Genomic DNA, 16039 nt, shown 5'->3' with positions numbered 1-16039 from the left:
TCCAGTATGGTCACCGGTGGCCACAGTTTGCTATTGAGTACTTGAAATGTGGCTAGTGTAACTGTGGGACTGAATATTTCATTTTATTTAATTTTAATTAAGCTTAATTCAAATAACCACATAGGACTCATGGATACTGTATTGGACAGCACCATTCTGGACATTTTAAAAATTACTCTAAACTCTTGTTTATATTTTTTGGATATAAATACCATTTATTGTGCTCCTACAAGAGATAAGGAGTTATGCTTGACATACGTACTCTCTAATCCGCACGGCAAAATAGCCCCATTTGACATTTGATAGTGAAGAAATTGACAAATGAGGAAACGGAGCCTCTGAGAGAGAAAGTGCTTTGTTTTGTCCTCACAACTACTTATGAGAGCTGGAATTTGAGCCTTGTTGGTCTGATTCCAGAGTAATTTCTACCACTCTGCCAAATGGGTTTTTCTGCTGTCTGGAGACCATCTCTTCTAAGTACATCTTCCGGTTGCTTTATGGATTAGCCAGCAATATACCTTTAACTTTGTGCTATAGAACGATTACAGTGTCCATTTCAGTTCTTATGCATGTCGAGGTACCACTGCCCTGAGCTGTTCTTTCCGCTTACAGTGACCTGTGTCCTTCCAACAGTATTGTAAGAGTTGAGGTCCGTTGCAGTCAGTTTCCTGAGCAGTAAGCTGATCCCTTACAGGCACTTTCCCCATTAGATGCTGGTCACCCACATGCCCAGGTGTGTGAGCGTCAGTGGCGTACCACCGACTCTTGGCGTTCCAGTGTCTAACTGTCACAGTTTAGGATATTTGTGAAACCTCCTAAGGTCTGAGCTGCTAAGTCAGCCTCCCTAGCACTTGGGCATCTGGGGCATAATTGTGCTTTGCTGTTTTCTACTCCATCATGGAGCACATAGTAACCCTCTTAAGGATCTAAAAAGTCTCAGTTACAATGTTTCAGTTATTCTCACCTGGTTCTCTTTGGAAATTATTCAGATGGTACTGGCTGGTCACAGAGAGGCCCAGGTCTACTCTGCAACCTAGTGGCTGTCACTCAACCCCACTCAGTTATACACCTCATGATACATGATCTATAACCACTTCTCTTTATGCCCTCCGGAGTTCAGCTTCCCACTTCGGGAAGAAAGTAACTGACGCATATTGGTTTCACTCTCAACATGCCCTATCAAGTTTTCTTCTCTTAAAAGGCAGTTATGAAACCCCACAAGAATTATTTCTATAAATCATTGCCAAAGTATTGCCTTGTTCTGATAGCTAACCCTATCTTTTCTTTTTTGCCTCTTAAGATCAACAAATTGTTTTTTAATGAAAAGAATGTAGACTTTAATGATTAGTTTGAATCTTTACCACTTGGTAATTTTTTAACATGGAAAAGTGGCTTAACTTTTCTGAGTCACTTTTGTCCAGATAATTTTTAAAAAATAACAGCACATTAATGCTATTAATCTGATTTTTTTTGCATGTTTTTTAGGTACCAGGTATTCTAGTCGCTTTTATATACGTGATGCCATTTAATTCTCTCAAGAATCTGGCATAGCAGGCACTGTTATTCCCTTTTTATGGGTAGGAATCTAAAGACCAGAGAGTACAGTAAACAGTTCCAAGGTTGCCTGGCTCACAAATGATGGAATGGGCAGTTATGTGACCCAGGCCTGCCTGGGCCAGGACACTTGACCTGTCTACCATTCTTTAGTCATATAAAATAGAAATGACGCTGTTGATAATGCCCATCTTATATGATTATTATGAAGATCAGAAATAATGTGTATGGAGCTCCCAGCACAAAAGCCATTCCACAAAACGCCCTGAACAAATGGTAATCATTGTTATCTTTTAAAATTTCCATAAGTGAAACTGACATGCCAAGACATAAAAATGAGCACCTCAAAGGAAAAAGGTAGAATATGCGTTCTACTCCTTTCATTTTGTTTGTTGGTTTGTGTGTTTGCTTGCTTTTCTTCTTTTCTAGTAGGCAGAGGTTCTATTTAAAAGAATATCATATTGTTTCTTTGATGATAGCGCAAAAGATAATCAGAACATTGGTTGGAATGGTTAATAGACTATAGAAGTATATCTCAAGTATATCTCAAATTACAACACAAGTTAAATCTGTAAAATGAGAACTTATAGATTTTTTTATTTTTTCAGAGTTTATGCTGTTTACGGGGTTTTGTTAAGCTCAGAATTTCTGCATTTGTGATTTTGTTTTAAAATCAGATTATAAGAGAAAAAAGATAACGGTGCTGACTTGGAATATGAACTACACTTGGCTATTAGTTTCCCATTAAGCCTTTATTCGGCAGATAGCTCACTCAAACTGCTGTAGTCTCTGAACTTGAGCCAAGTTTGCCCATTTCCAATTTTGCAACAGAATTTCACACTTCTTTTGTTACTCTTGTGGGAGGAACTGGAATGCCAAAAGTCACCTTGATCTAAGATACCTTGTCAGAAGAAAACTGAGTGTAGGTTTTTGCTTCTCTTTAGACTCTCTGCATGTTTCCTTGGCAGAGTTTCTTCAACACATTGAACGAGAGTTTGGGATTTGTATTTCATTTTCCATCGGACTGATTTTCTGGTGTTAGTCATTTGAAGAGATCTGGGATGTTTGTTATCATTCTGTTAGCTATTTTCTCTAACAAATGTGTAAGTCATCATTCTATTTACCTATAATAATAATAATTAAAGTTGAGTGGATGTGAGCTTTTCTTACTGAATTTAGTGTCTCTGTTAAATACATTCTTGCAGCCTATACTTTCAAGTCTTTTAAGAGGCTGAGAAATTAGTTGACTGAAGTAAAATAATGAAGCAGCTTACTGATGATCCAGGTTATTAAAAATTAAAACATTGAAGATAAGCGGAATCACTTATCATCACTCTGTTTTCATAAATAGCATCTTATACCTCCACCACCACTTTTAAAGAAGGCAGCCATTGAATAGTAGACAATAAAGGACAATTGATGAGCAGGTCTTTGACCATTCCATTGTTGAATTTTCTTATGATTAAAATGTGAGGGGGGTTTATTCCTTCTACTTTTAAAAAGTATAATAAGAGACTTCCTGGTGGTCCAGCGGCTAAGATTCCCGCAAACCCAAGGCAGGGGGCCGGGGTTTGATTCTTGGTGAGGGAACTAGATCCCACATGCCACAACCAAAGGTCCCATGTGCCACAACTAAGACCCTTTGCAGCCAAATAGATACATAAATACTTTTTTTTTTAAGTATAACAGTTCTATGTTATGTTTATTTTTACAAACAAATATATAGAGCACTTATCTTTAAAATAACTTTTGATGAGAAAGATGAAGTATATAAATTAAAAGGGAATAACATTGTACCTGATCAATTATAATATAAAGAAAATTTATAAAATATGCAGAAATTGCCTTTAAAAAAAAAAGACTATTAATAGTGTTTGATTTCTTGTTAACAAAGACGTTCATCTTATCTAAAAAATCTTAATTTGGCCACAGCACCAGAAAAATAGAAATTGTATAGTGTAACATGTCCTAAAAGCTTTTTAACCCCATACATATTCTTTTTCATGCAGGCAGCATTTCTGAACTTGGGATAAGTGATCTTATTCTCAGATCTTCACACTTGATCATAATTCATAGTCAAAGTAGCCTCCTTATAAAATTACTGAAGATTTGTCTTTGTCTCCCAAAAGAGATATCAAATAATTCTATCCAAAAGGCAGATTTTGTTAGATGCCATCAATGATGTTTATGCAATAATTATAGTACATGTTTAAGGATAAGGTAGTAGACTATGTAATTAAAATTATATATTATCCTAAAAGAATTTGTTGAGATTATTTTTTTAAAATAAGGTGATTTAATAATGGGAGAGTTTATTTTCAACTTTATAGTAAAATATTGGTTTCTGAAATTGGAAGTAACACATAGTATACTTAGTTCATATTAATACTCACTAGCCAAGGGGCTGTCAGGCTCCTAGCCTGTAGGTATAGTGGAGTGTATTCTACTCATTCTGCCATTAGAATGAGATCATCTATTTCCCCTTTCCCTCGAAGGTAATTTTTGTTTTCATCTTTTTAGCTAATCTCAAGACTTCTAAATACCTTTAGTAGTATTTTCCAAACTGTTTGTCAGTTGTATAAGCCTCAAAAAAATACTGGGTTTTGCTTGATAAACTTAGGGTACTGATTTGCTTTGGGATTTCTGGCTTATGTTTTATTCTTTGTCCCTTTACAGATACTTGAAAAAAAAATTGTCCTTACTATAAGCCCTGTTAGAGAAGCAGGTAGCTGTTTATACATTTAAGATATGACTAAAATTTTAAAATAAGAGGAAAAATAGAGGACTCAGATTCCTCCCTGACTTAGGAAGAAGAATCCTTGTTTCTTTCCTTTTTTTTTTTAAAGTGGACCAGGTTTTTATGGTTTATTTTTGTTTTGTTCTGTCTCCAAGATCTCTCAATTTCAAGGGCACTGTGGGGCACATGTAGCATTTATGTGATGTATGCATGTGTGTGCGTGTTTTCCCACATCTGTCGCTGTGGCCCTATCCTTTGTGAAATCCTAAACCATGTATTAAATGCTTAGTTTGTGATTCATGGTGTTCTGAGAGCAATTATAGAATTTTTCTTAGGGTGTTTATTCCATGTGCGCTGTGGAAAAAAAAGGGGGGGGAGTTATTTTTTTGGTAACCCTGCAGTTGCCTTTTTATTGGTGAATTTCCCTTTCTTTTACTGTGACCTGTGAATATCACTGTAGGCTCACTGCCAATTTTGTGAGCCGCTGCCTGCTTCAAAATGGAGGCAGGAAGGTATCCATTTTCATCAAGAGGATGACAGTGTTTTAGTCTCTCTGACCATCTGGAGAGAGGAACTTTTGGAGCAAAAGAAAATAGGGATTTAAAAAAAAAAATCATATTTAGCAGAAAAGGCAAGGGAGAAAACCAATTAAAGTTAAACTATACCTCATGAATTTATGCCTTTCTACTGTGCTGTCTACTTTAAAGCAAACATAAACAAGAAAATACACATGCTATTTTTATAAAGAGCTGGTTCCCCAAATCCCATGAGTATTAGTAAGCGAATGTAAGTAAATTAAGATTTTGGCAGTTTTTTAGTTTATTGAACATACAAAGATGAAAGAGCTGTAAATGAGGGTCTCCCACCCCCTTCCTGTGTGCACACTGATTTTTGGTGGTCTGTGTAGATCTGGGCTTTTAATAGCCTTTTTCTTGCATCTCTACAAAAAGCTAACACTTTGGGAATTTAATATTCTAAGATACGTTTGTCACTTTCTGTGGTCTGGAGAGTGCATTTATTTTATCTGTCTTTTTGTCTCTCTGTCTCTGTCTTTAAATTTTAATTGAAAGGTAGACTAAATAGGACAAGTTGGAAGCACGTCTTTTTTTTACCTTTTACATGCTCTGGGCCATTTATGTTTAAAAAAAAAAGAATGCTTAGGTTCCTACAACAACCCTATGGGTATTATATATCTACAACCCAGGTGGTTCAGTGGTAAAGAATCCAGTTGCTAATGCAGGAGATGTAAGAGACATGTGTTCGATCCCCGAGTCGGGAAGATCCCCTGGAGGAGGAAATGGCAACTCACTCCAATATTCTTGCGTGGAAAATTCCATTGAAAGTGGGGCCTGGAGGGTGACAGTCCATGGGGCTGCAAAGAAGTCAGACCCAACCGAGCACACACAACAACCAGATGTCGTTCTCAGTATTCTTGCCTATAACTGGAAAATATCACACCTGATTTTCCATTTGCACAAACCTACTCAACATTTTGTTTTGTTCTGTTTTTCTGTATGGGGAATGGGGTAGTGTTTCTAGAGTTTGATCAGATTTCGGATGGATGTGGTAGAAATTGTGCCTTTTGTGCCTGCTTCTTGCAAAGTCATAGACCTTGAGATTCTTTGGTGCAGGCAGCAAGCAAAACTAAATGGGCTCTCGTTCCCCAGGTTTATGCTCCATCAGCCAGCACTGCCGACTACAATAGGGACTCGCCAGGCTACCCTTCCTCGAAACCAGCAGCCAGCACTTTCCCTAGCTCCTTCTTCATGCAAGGTAAGACACTGCCTCTTCCAAGGGGATATCCAGAGGTCTTTTATGTCATATATGGGACAAAAGAGTGCTGTTCTAATACTCAAGAAATGCAGTAGGAGGCCAACAGAGAACATGGGAGGTCACGCTCTATTTTAGGACTTGAATTCATTAAACGTAGAAACTTCACTGAGAGGTGTTTTGTAAATGAAAACCTCTTGCGCCATCATGAGTTAAGATTAGACTGGTTTGGTTACTTAGAAGGATGCTTCCTGGGAGAATGTCCACCGTGACTAATAGCATTTCTACATCACCTCTTCCTGAGAAGAGCACGTACATATATGTTCAGAAGTGCTTTGATTCAACATGTATTTGGAGCATCATGGATTTAGACATGTGGAGAGCAAATTGTCCTTATACATACCTCTATACAAAAATTTGACCACTTACAATCACTTCTCGGCCTTTTGACTAAGATCAAGTGTAGTGTCTGTTCTTATCAGTAAAAACGTTGGCCGTTTCTTAATTCGTAGGGAAGAACAAGTGTCCCATTGAAGATGAAGTGACCTGTTGAAAGTCAGGAGTGTTATTTCATTACACAGCAAAAGCTCTATTCCAACAACTGACTGACTGAGGGGCCAAGACCCAGCTCTTTTCCCAGACAAATACTGAAAATTACAGCTTTGTGGTAGATGAAGTATATTTAATCCACTTAATTGTCCAGTGTATTTCATTCAGCACACATGGATGTTTGCTACCTGGGCTTATAGGCTCACTTCCAGTAGGACTTCTCTTTCTGCTGCGTAGGAAGACTGAGAGGGTTTAAATGACATCTCCTTATGAGAGGAGACTATCCACAGGATGCAGCTTTAGCTGGACACTTGTGTACCCTGGACACTTGTGGTCAAAATGTGATAATCTTGTTACCAGTGTTAATGCTATGAAATTCAGATATAGAATTCACCAGGAATCCCTGTACACAAACTTTAACTCATTTTGCCTTGGCAAAGTGCCGTGGGGTTTCCTCCTCCTTGCTCTTCCAGGAAGGACCATGTCACGGGAGGGAGAGCCTAGGGACATGGCTTGGCACCTCCCTTAGATTAGAGCGGACACATTCAAAATCCTTCTGTTTCAAAGGAATTTGTTTCCTTTCCCTGTAGAGTCTTAGCTCTTTTAGGTTGTTTGTTCACATATGAAATTCCATGGAAAATCTGTAAAGTTGAATTGAACGGGTCTCTGGCTTTCCCTCATAGCTCAGCTGGTAAAGAATCTGCCTGCAGTGAAGGAGACCTCGGTTCGATTCCTGGGTCGGGAAGATCGTTGGAGAGGGGATAGTCTACCCACTCCAGTATTCTTGGGTTTCCCTTGTGGCTCAGCTGGCAAAGAATCAGCCTGCACTGTGGGAGACCTAGGTTCTATCCCTGGGTTGGGAAGATCCTCTGGAGAAAGGAAAGGCTACCCACTCCAGTGTTCTGGCCTGGAGAATTCCATGGATTTTATAGTCCATGGGGTCGCAAAGAGTCAGACACGACTGAGTGACTTTCACTTTCGCGGGAATAGAGAGAATTGGTTTCACGTGTAATGGAGCGCCTATTAACCGGGGTCTTTTAGCTTTGTGACCTGTCCTCGGTGTCCCTTTCTTTCAGTGGGAGCATCAGGTACGTCATTCGGGTGTATTCTGTGCCATGACAAAGGTGTATCACCTGCAGCTTTAAGTAGTAGTCACTTGGGCGTCAACGGGTTTCCCTGGTAGCTCAGATGGTAAAGAATCCGCCTGCAGTGCAGGAGATCGTGGTTAGATTCCTGGGTCAGAAAGATCCCCTGGAGAAGGGATAGGCTACCCCCTGCAGTATTCTTGGGCTTCCCTGATGGCTCAGATGGTAAAGAATCTGCCTGCAATGTGGGAGACCTGGGTTCGATCCCTTGGTTGGGAAGATCTCCTGGAGAAGGGAACCCACTCCAGTATTCTTGTCTTGAGAATTCCTTGGACAGAGGATCTAGCGGGCTACACCCCATGGGGTCTCATAGAGTTGGACACGACTGAGCGACTTTCACTTTGGGCATTGACACCTCTCTTTTACGACCAGAGAAACTGTGTTACCATTACTTGTGCTTACAGAGACTGTCAACTCAAGGACTCATCACCCAAAGCCAAATTTCGTGGAGAAAAATGGACACAAGGATAGATTTTGTCCATCTGCCTTTAGGAAGGTCGCTTGGTTAAACCATGCACACTGTAAGGAGAGATCAGGTAGATTAAAACAACAGGCTCTTCTCCGTGTCAGACCATGCAAAATACGGGGAACAAATTTGCTTTTCTGCATATAAATACTCAAAACACACAAAAAAAATTTTTTTGAGTTGACATTTATGATGAGCACAATTAATTCGCACACATCTAATTCTATTCTTTCAAAACACATTATGCCAAGATCATGGGATGTGATAAATATTAATTTACTGTGAAAAGCATAATTTATGTAAAATGTGTATTTTTGTAAGTCTGCATTGAGTAAAGTGTCTGAGTTAACAAATCCTAAATGTATTTGCATATAGTACATCCTGTCAAAATGTTTCAGGAGACTCTTGTTCAATGATAGATACTCTCAATTTATTTGCCATGCATGTCATCTCTCTGAAATGTTCGTTTTTCTTAGACTTCATGTTTGAATTTAAGATGACATCTACACTTCCACAATCTCTGAGCTAAATCTGAAGTCCATGAATAGCTACTTTTTAAAAGTCGTATGTTTTTACATGATGATCACAGACACAGTACGTTGTAATCCCATTTCACATGGCTGCCTTCAGTGAGAGTCTCCAATACCCTGAGAATTCAGGTCTCGAAGAAAATGTAGTTTAGATGAAAGCGATTCAGAGACTGTCAGTAGCATAGCACAGGCTTCCCAGGTGTCTCGGCGGTAACGAATCTGCCTACCGAAACAGGAGACGTAGGAGACATGGGTTTGATTCTTGCCTGGAAAATCCCATGGACGGAGGAACTTGCCTGGCTATAGTCTATGGGGTTGCAGAGAGTCAGTCATGACTGAGCATGCACACATGTCAGTAGCATGTTTTAAATTCACTGCTGTGTGACCTCTTATTTTAACTTCAGCCTCCATCTTTTAGTTAAAACTCTTATGTTGTATACATCTTGCATTTAATAATTTTTGTTAAACTATTGAAGGAAAAAAAAACAGCAGTAACATAGATCCTCTGCACCCTTAATTTAAGAAACCCAGACCAAGCAAAGCAAACTTAACAGTGACTGAGGCCTCTGGGCCCAGAGAGTGGAAAAAAATCTGTAGGAATATTTTTAACATGGTGTTAATAGAAAATTAGCTTGATATTAAAATATATTTCATATAATTTTCATATTATTTTAAACTTCTCTGGAGTTTTATCTAGAGGCTCTCAAAATTGTAATGTAGATACCACCTTATGATATGTGTGTACTCTTTTGATTGCTACTGAAGACTTAAGTTAGCTATATAACTATATATCAAAATATAAACATTCAGAAAGGAGACAAACACTCAGAACTATATACTTGGGACTGTTCTTCCTTAAATTATTACATGCTGCCGCTGCAAGTCGCTTCAGTCGTGTCCGACTCTGTGCGACCCCATAGACGGCAGCCCATCAGGCTCCCTCGTCTCTGGGATTCTCCAGGCAAGAACACTGGAGTGGGTTGCCATTTCCTTCTCCAACGCATGTAAGTGAAAAGTGAAAGTGAAGTCACTCAGTCGTGTCCAATTCTTAGCGACCCCATGGACTGCAGCCTCCCAGGCTCCTCCATCCATGGGATTTTCCAGGCAAGAGTACTGGAGTGGGATGCCATTGCCTTCTCTGTAATTATTACATCCCATGATATAATTCCAACTTTAATTCCATCTACTTTGTATGTCACAAAAATGAAACCCAGTCTCTGAAGTCAGATATTCTTTCTCATTATTACTTATTTCTTTATATGCTCACAAAACTTGTAAACTGGCCATCTGTGTATTATCTCAAGGGTGTTATTTTCACCCCAAAATTCAGGAACAGTTAAATTTTTTCAGTGATTTTCATAGGAAGGAAAATGTCAGGCTACATCTGAGAAGTGTTTTCTTTAGCATTAGCTACCTTGCTGTCTTGACATAATTCTATAGAGAAATATGTTCTGTTCTTTTCCAGTTGAATTTTTACTAGGAACCCTTTAACTGTGTTAAATATTTATATTTGTTTGGCAATGTAGAGCCACGTGGAAAGTGTAATGAGATGGTCTTCTGTAATCAGCTCTCCAACACAAAGATGCACACATCACAGGCAGTTGTTTTCGGGGATATGGAGAAGCCCTGGACTATAAGACAAGGCTGAGTGCCTCGGGAAAGTCACGGTTTTCTTTGTCCTTTACAGATGGCCATCACAGCAGTGACCCTTGGAGCTCCTCCAGTGGGATGAATCAGCCTGGCTACGGAGGGATGTTGGGCAATTCTTCTCATATTCCACAGTCTAGCAGCTACTGCAGCCTGCATCCTCACGAACGTTTGGTAAGGCAGACGCGCGTGGCGAGGGCGATGGTACAGCTAGCTTATTAAATCCCCTCCTGTCTTCTCGTGCATGTACACATGGGCTCTGTCAATGGACATAAAATGGCACACACCCTTCTGACAGTCTCGTTTCTGGGATCAGAGACATACTCAGATCTCCTTTGTAAGCCTAACAGACCCTCTGTGTTGTGCACTGTTCTGTTGATTGAATTTTGTTCTGTGCTTTCTTTATCATGTCAGTTTCCTTAAGTACATAAATACATACTGTATTTGAGTTGCAGCATTTTAGCTGTGGTGGTTCCTTGGCTTTTGTTGTTGTTTTGTAGGGGTTTTTTTTATGTTTGTTTTTGAGGCAGGGGTTACTATCTGTAGTTTTGAAGGGTATGCTGCAGGGGGCATAGCGACAGTCCGTAGACTTTGAATTAGGTAATGTACATCTCCCAAGGGCATTTCCATTTCACCTTGACCAGCTTCTGTAGCCGATGACAGCTTTGAATTATTGTATCACACCTAAAGGAGACCCTTCATGTTTCCTGTACACTTCGTCAGTTACAGCAAGCAGACGGCTTGTATTTGGATCAGATTCCCAGTTTTCAGTCTTTTATTTTTACTTCCACACCCTCCAGCATCTCCTTGGTACTCTTTCACTTTCACCCCATTGAAGACTGCTGAGCTAAAGAGAATGGTCTCTTTATTACTGAAGTTTCCATTCTGCCCATCATCCTACACGCGTCCATCCTAGTATGTCTCTTTATTCTGGAGAAAACAGGGCATCAGGGGTTTTTCTAGTCTCAAAATTTCCCACATCCCAGAATCTACTGAAGAACTTAAGCCTATCACTAAGTGGAGGAAAAACTACTGCTAGGTCATGCATTAGGTTTCAGTTCAGTTCATTTGCTCAGTTGTGTCGACTCTTTGTGACCCCATGCACTGCAGCACGCCAGGCCGCCCCGTCTATCACCAACTCCCGGAGTTTACCCAAACTCATGTCCATTGAGTCGGTGATGCCATCCAGCCATCTCATCCTCTGTCGTCCCCTTCTCCTTCCGCTTTCAATCTTTCCCAGCGTCACAGTCTTTTCCAGTGAGCCACTTCTTTGCATCAGGTGGCCAGAGTATTGGAGTTTCAGCTTCAGCATTAGTCCTTCAAGTGAATATTCAGGACTGATTTCCTTTAGGATGGACTGGTTTGATCTCCTTGCAGTCCAAGGGACTCTCAAGAGTCTTTTCCAACACCACAGTTCAAAAGCATCAATTCTTCGGTGCTCAGCTTTCTTTACAGTCCAACTCTCACATCCATACATGACCACTGGAAAAATCATAGCCTTGACTAGACAGACCTTTGCTGGCAAAGTAATGTCTCTGCTTTTCATATGTTGTCTAGGTTGGTCATAACTTCTCTTCCAAGGAGCAAGCATCTTTTAATTTCATAGCTTCAATCACCATCTGCAGTGATTTTGGAGCCCAGAAAAATAGTCAGCCACTGTTCCCACTGTTTCGCCATCTATTTGCCATGAAGTGATGGGACCGGATGCCATGATCTTAGTTTTCTGAATGTTGAGTTTTAAGTTAATGTTTTCACTCTCCTCTTTAACTTTCATCAAGAGACTCTTTAGTTCTTCTTTGTTTTCTGCCATAAGGGTGGTATCATCTGCATATCTGAGGTTATTGATATTTCTCCCGGCAATCTTGATTCCAGCTTGTGCTTCATCCAGCCCAGCATTTCTCATGATATACTTTGCATAAAAGTTAAATAAGCAAGGTAACAATATACAGCCTTGACGTACTCCTTTTCCTATTTGGAACCAGTCTGTTCCGTGTCCAGTTCTAACTGTTGCTTCTTGACCTGCATACAGGTTTCTCAAGAGGCAGGTCAGGTGGTCTGGTATTTCTATCTCTTTCAGAATTTTCCACAGTTTGTTGTGGTCCACACAGTCAATGGCTTTGGGATAGTCAGTAGAACAGAAGTAGATGATTTTCTGGAACTCTCTTGCTTTTTTGGTGATCCACCGGATGTTGGCAATTTGATCTCTGGTTCCTCTGCCTTTTCTAAAACCAGCTTGAACATCTGGAAGTTCATGGTTCACATACTGTTGAAGCCTGGCTTGGAGAATTTTGAGCATTACTTTGCTAGTGAGTGAGATGAGCATAATTTGCAGTAGTAGTTTGAGTAGTCTTTGGCATTGCCTTTCTTTGGGACTAGAATGAAAACTGACCTTTTCCAGTCCTGTGGTCACTGCTGAGTTTTCCAAATTTGCTGGCATATTGGGTGCAGCACTTTCACAGCATCGTCTTTGAGGGTTTGAAATAGTTCAGCTCAAATTCCGTCACCTTCACTAGCTTTGTTCGTAGTGATGCTTCCTAAGGCCCTCTTGACTTCACATTCCAGGATGTCTGGCTATAGGTGAGTGATCGCACCATTGTGATCATCTGGGTCGTGAAGATCTTTTTTGTACAGTTCTTCTGTGTATTCTTGCCACCTCTTCTTAATATCTTCTGCTTCTGTTAGGTCCATACCATTTCTGTCCTTTATTGTGCTCATCTTTGCATGAAATATTCCCTTGGTATATCTAGTTTTCTTGAAGAGATCTCTAGTCTTTCCCATTCTATTGTTTTCCTCTATTTCTTTGCAGTGATCATTTTGAGGAAGACTTTCTTATCTCTCCTTGCTATTCTTTGGAACTCTGCATTCAAATGGGTATATCTTTCCTTTTCTCCTTTGCCTTTTGTGTCTCCTCTTTTCATAGCTATTTGTAAGCCTCCTCAGACAATCATTTTGCCATTTTGCATTTCTTTTTCTTGAGGATGGTCTTGATTCCTGCCTCCTGTACAATGTCATGAACCTCCGTCCATTAGAATTGGGCGGCAGACAATATGGGACCAAGTCTCTTGTGCAGTAAAATAGATTTGAAAATGTATGAACCTCTAATCCTCCAAATGGGAGAGACTGTAGCAAACCCAGAGTTTCCTGGTTGTACTTACATTGTTGTTGTTCAGTCGCTCAGTCGTGTCTGACTCTCTGCAACCCCATGGGCTGCAGCTCGCCAGGCTTCCCTGTCCCTCACTATCTCCCAGTGTTTGCCCAAACTCATGTCCCTTGAGTTAGTGATGCCATCCAAGCATCTCATCCTCTGCCGCCCCCTTCTCCTCCTGCCCTCAGTCTTTCCCACCATCAGGGCCTTTTCCAGTGAGTCAGTTCTTCACATCAGGGGGCCAGAGGATTGAAGCTTCAGGTCCAGCAGCAGTACTTTCAGTGAATATTCAGAATTGATTTCCTTGGGATTGAAGACTCTGAAGAGTCTTCTCCAACACCACAGCTGGAGAGCATTAGTTTTTCGTTGCTCAACCTTCTTTAACATCCAACTCTCACATCCATACATGCTGCTGCTGCTGCTGAGTTGCTTCAGTCGTGTCCGACTCTGTGCGACCCCATAGAGGGCAGCCCACCAGGCTTCCCCGTCCCTGGGATTCTCCAGGCAAGAACACTGGAGTGGGTTGCCATTTCCTTCTCCAGTGCATGAAAGTGAAAAGTGAAAGTGAAGTCGCTCAGTTGTGTCCAACTCATCGTGACCCCATGGACTGCAGCCCACCAGGCTCCTCCATCCATGGGATTTTCCAGGCCAGAGTACTGGAGTGGGGTGTCATTGCCTTCTCCACATCCATGCATGACTACTGGACAAACCATAGCTTTGACGATGTAGACCTTTGTCAGCAAAGTGATGTCTCTGCTTTTTAATAGGCCGTCTAGGTTTGTCATAGCTTTCTTCCAAGGAGCCAAGCATCTTTTAATGCCTGCAGTCACCATCTGTAGTGATATTGGAGGCCAAGAAAATAGTCTATCACTGTTACCATTTTTCTCCGTCTATTTACCACAAAGTGATGGGACTGGATGCCATGCTCTTAGTTTTTGAATGTTGAGTTTTAAACCAGCTTTTCACTCTCCTCTGTCACTGTCCTCAAGAGGCTCTTTAGTTCCTCTTCACTTTCTGCCTTTAGGGTGGTGTCATCTGTGTGTGCTTATATTACTGCTCTTCCTCTTGTGATGCGCCCTTTTTTCTTTTCCTAATACCCAGATTTATGCTTCTTTCTCTGTACCAATATAGGAATAGTACTTTCTTGATTTCTGTGGTCTTTGTTCTGTTTTGCTCAGTCGCCAGAGATATAGAAAAGATGACTTATATTCTATTCTGATGACGGAAAACGTTCCAGAAGAGTTCAGATATCCTTGAAAATATCTACTTATTAATGGTTAGTCCTGGTGACAGAGACAAGATGAGATCAGTGAGCTTATCCTCGAATGAGAGACAGAAGATGAAGGTGGAATTGGCCTTTTTCTATCATCTCCCAACTTTGAATGTGGAAATCACAAGCTAGCTCAAATTTCAGCCCATTTTCAATAAACAGTAGATGATTTACTTTCAAATTTCTTCTTCTTCCACCTCTTACTTAGAGTTATTAGTGTGAAATCTCAAATAGCACGTATTGTTACACTAGAATTTCTTCTTGGTTAATACTTTTATTTCACCATAATCATTTTGCACTTCTCTGAAGAACTCATGATCAAAACTATATGTGTCCTGCAAGCAAGTTTTGATTTATAAGTAAAAGATTTTGGCGTTGTACTAATATGTTGGAATTTCCGTTAGGCATTTACTTTTCTTCACTCCTGTATTTATTTCTTTCCCTATCATGCTCTAGAACTTTGACTTAAGTGGTTTGATTTTTATCCCAGTGAAGTTCACTGCATGGGGGAAGCATGTTGAAAATGTGCTCAAAAGCACAGAAAATGTGGTTTTTAAAATGGAAACTAATTATACCCTTTTAGAAAAAATTTACTGAACCTAAACAATGTTATCAACCAGGAGGAAAGATCGTTTTGAAGGAGTAACCTGATAGGTTGTATCAGGTTCTGTGTGTATAATGTCATTTATCCATTGCAAAACAGTTTTCATTCTTAACACCATCAACGAGCATATCTTGGAGATGAGGGGGTTTATTTTTCAAAAAGACAAACAAATTAGGTTTCTGGTAATGTGCCCTGATGAATTTTCTCACTGATAGGGAAACTACTATGGTATCTAGTAATCCTTGTGATTTCAATATTTATTAGAAAACCTCTTGCCGAAGTGACTTTTAAAAATCTGATCCTGATTGAGAATCATTGGCGTATACTCTGGGCGGTTAGTTTCCTTTCGCTTGAAAGTAATGGTGGTTCCTTAAAGTTTTCATCTGTAGCTTTTACCCAGTTTCATACTGAACAAAGGAATAGTTTGAGAAAAAGGAGGAAAGCTTTCCTTGGATTATTTTGGGTACAATTTGGCCAAATTAGTATGTCTTGCTGAAGGTAAACATTTTAGAAACATGATTGCCTTTATCACTTTATAGTATGTTATAATAGAATGTGTAATTACAAAGCTTAAAATCCAAATACAACAGTAGCCAACTGTCAAGTCACTGGTGTTGATTCT

The 16039-nt window shown here is 40.0% G+C and overlaps 1 protein-coding gene and 1 pseudogene across 50 annotated transcripts in view; both read left to right on the top strand.

Moving 5' to 3' along the window:
• Positions 1-16039, top strand: part of TCF4 (transcription factor 4) — a 381881-nt gene that overhangs the window by 316190 nt on the left and 49652 nt on the right. For all 50 annotated transcript variants that reach the window (XM_086373565.1, XM_086373560.1, XM_086373561.1 and 47 more), the window contains 2 exons: positions 5959-6064; positions 10439-10572. In XM_086373565.1, the coding sequence (XP_086229691.1) occupies positions 5959-6064; positions 10439-10572 (240 nt within the window). The remainder of the gene's footprint in view (positions 1-5958; positions 6065-10438; positions 10573-16039) is intronic.
• Positions 6492-6664, top strand: LOC147346319 (U2 spliceosomal RNA; annotated as a pseudogene).

The sequence above is a fragment of the Bos grunniens genome, chromosome 24 (assembly GCF_055505025.1).
Source record: "Bos grunniens cultivar Pamir isolate PY7600 chromosome 24, Bosgru_T2T1.0, whole genome shotgun sequence".
Taxonomy (NCBI): Eukaryota; Metazoa; Chordata; class Mammalia; order Artiodactyla; family Bovidae; genus Bos; species Bos grunniens.
The sequence above is the reverse complement of the archived record's forward strand: the minus strand, read 5'-3'. Positions and strand labels throughout refer to the sequence as shown.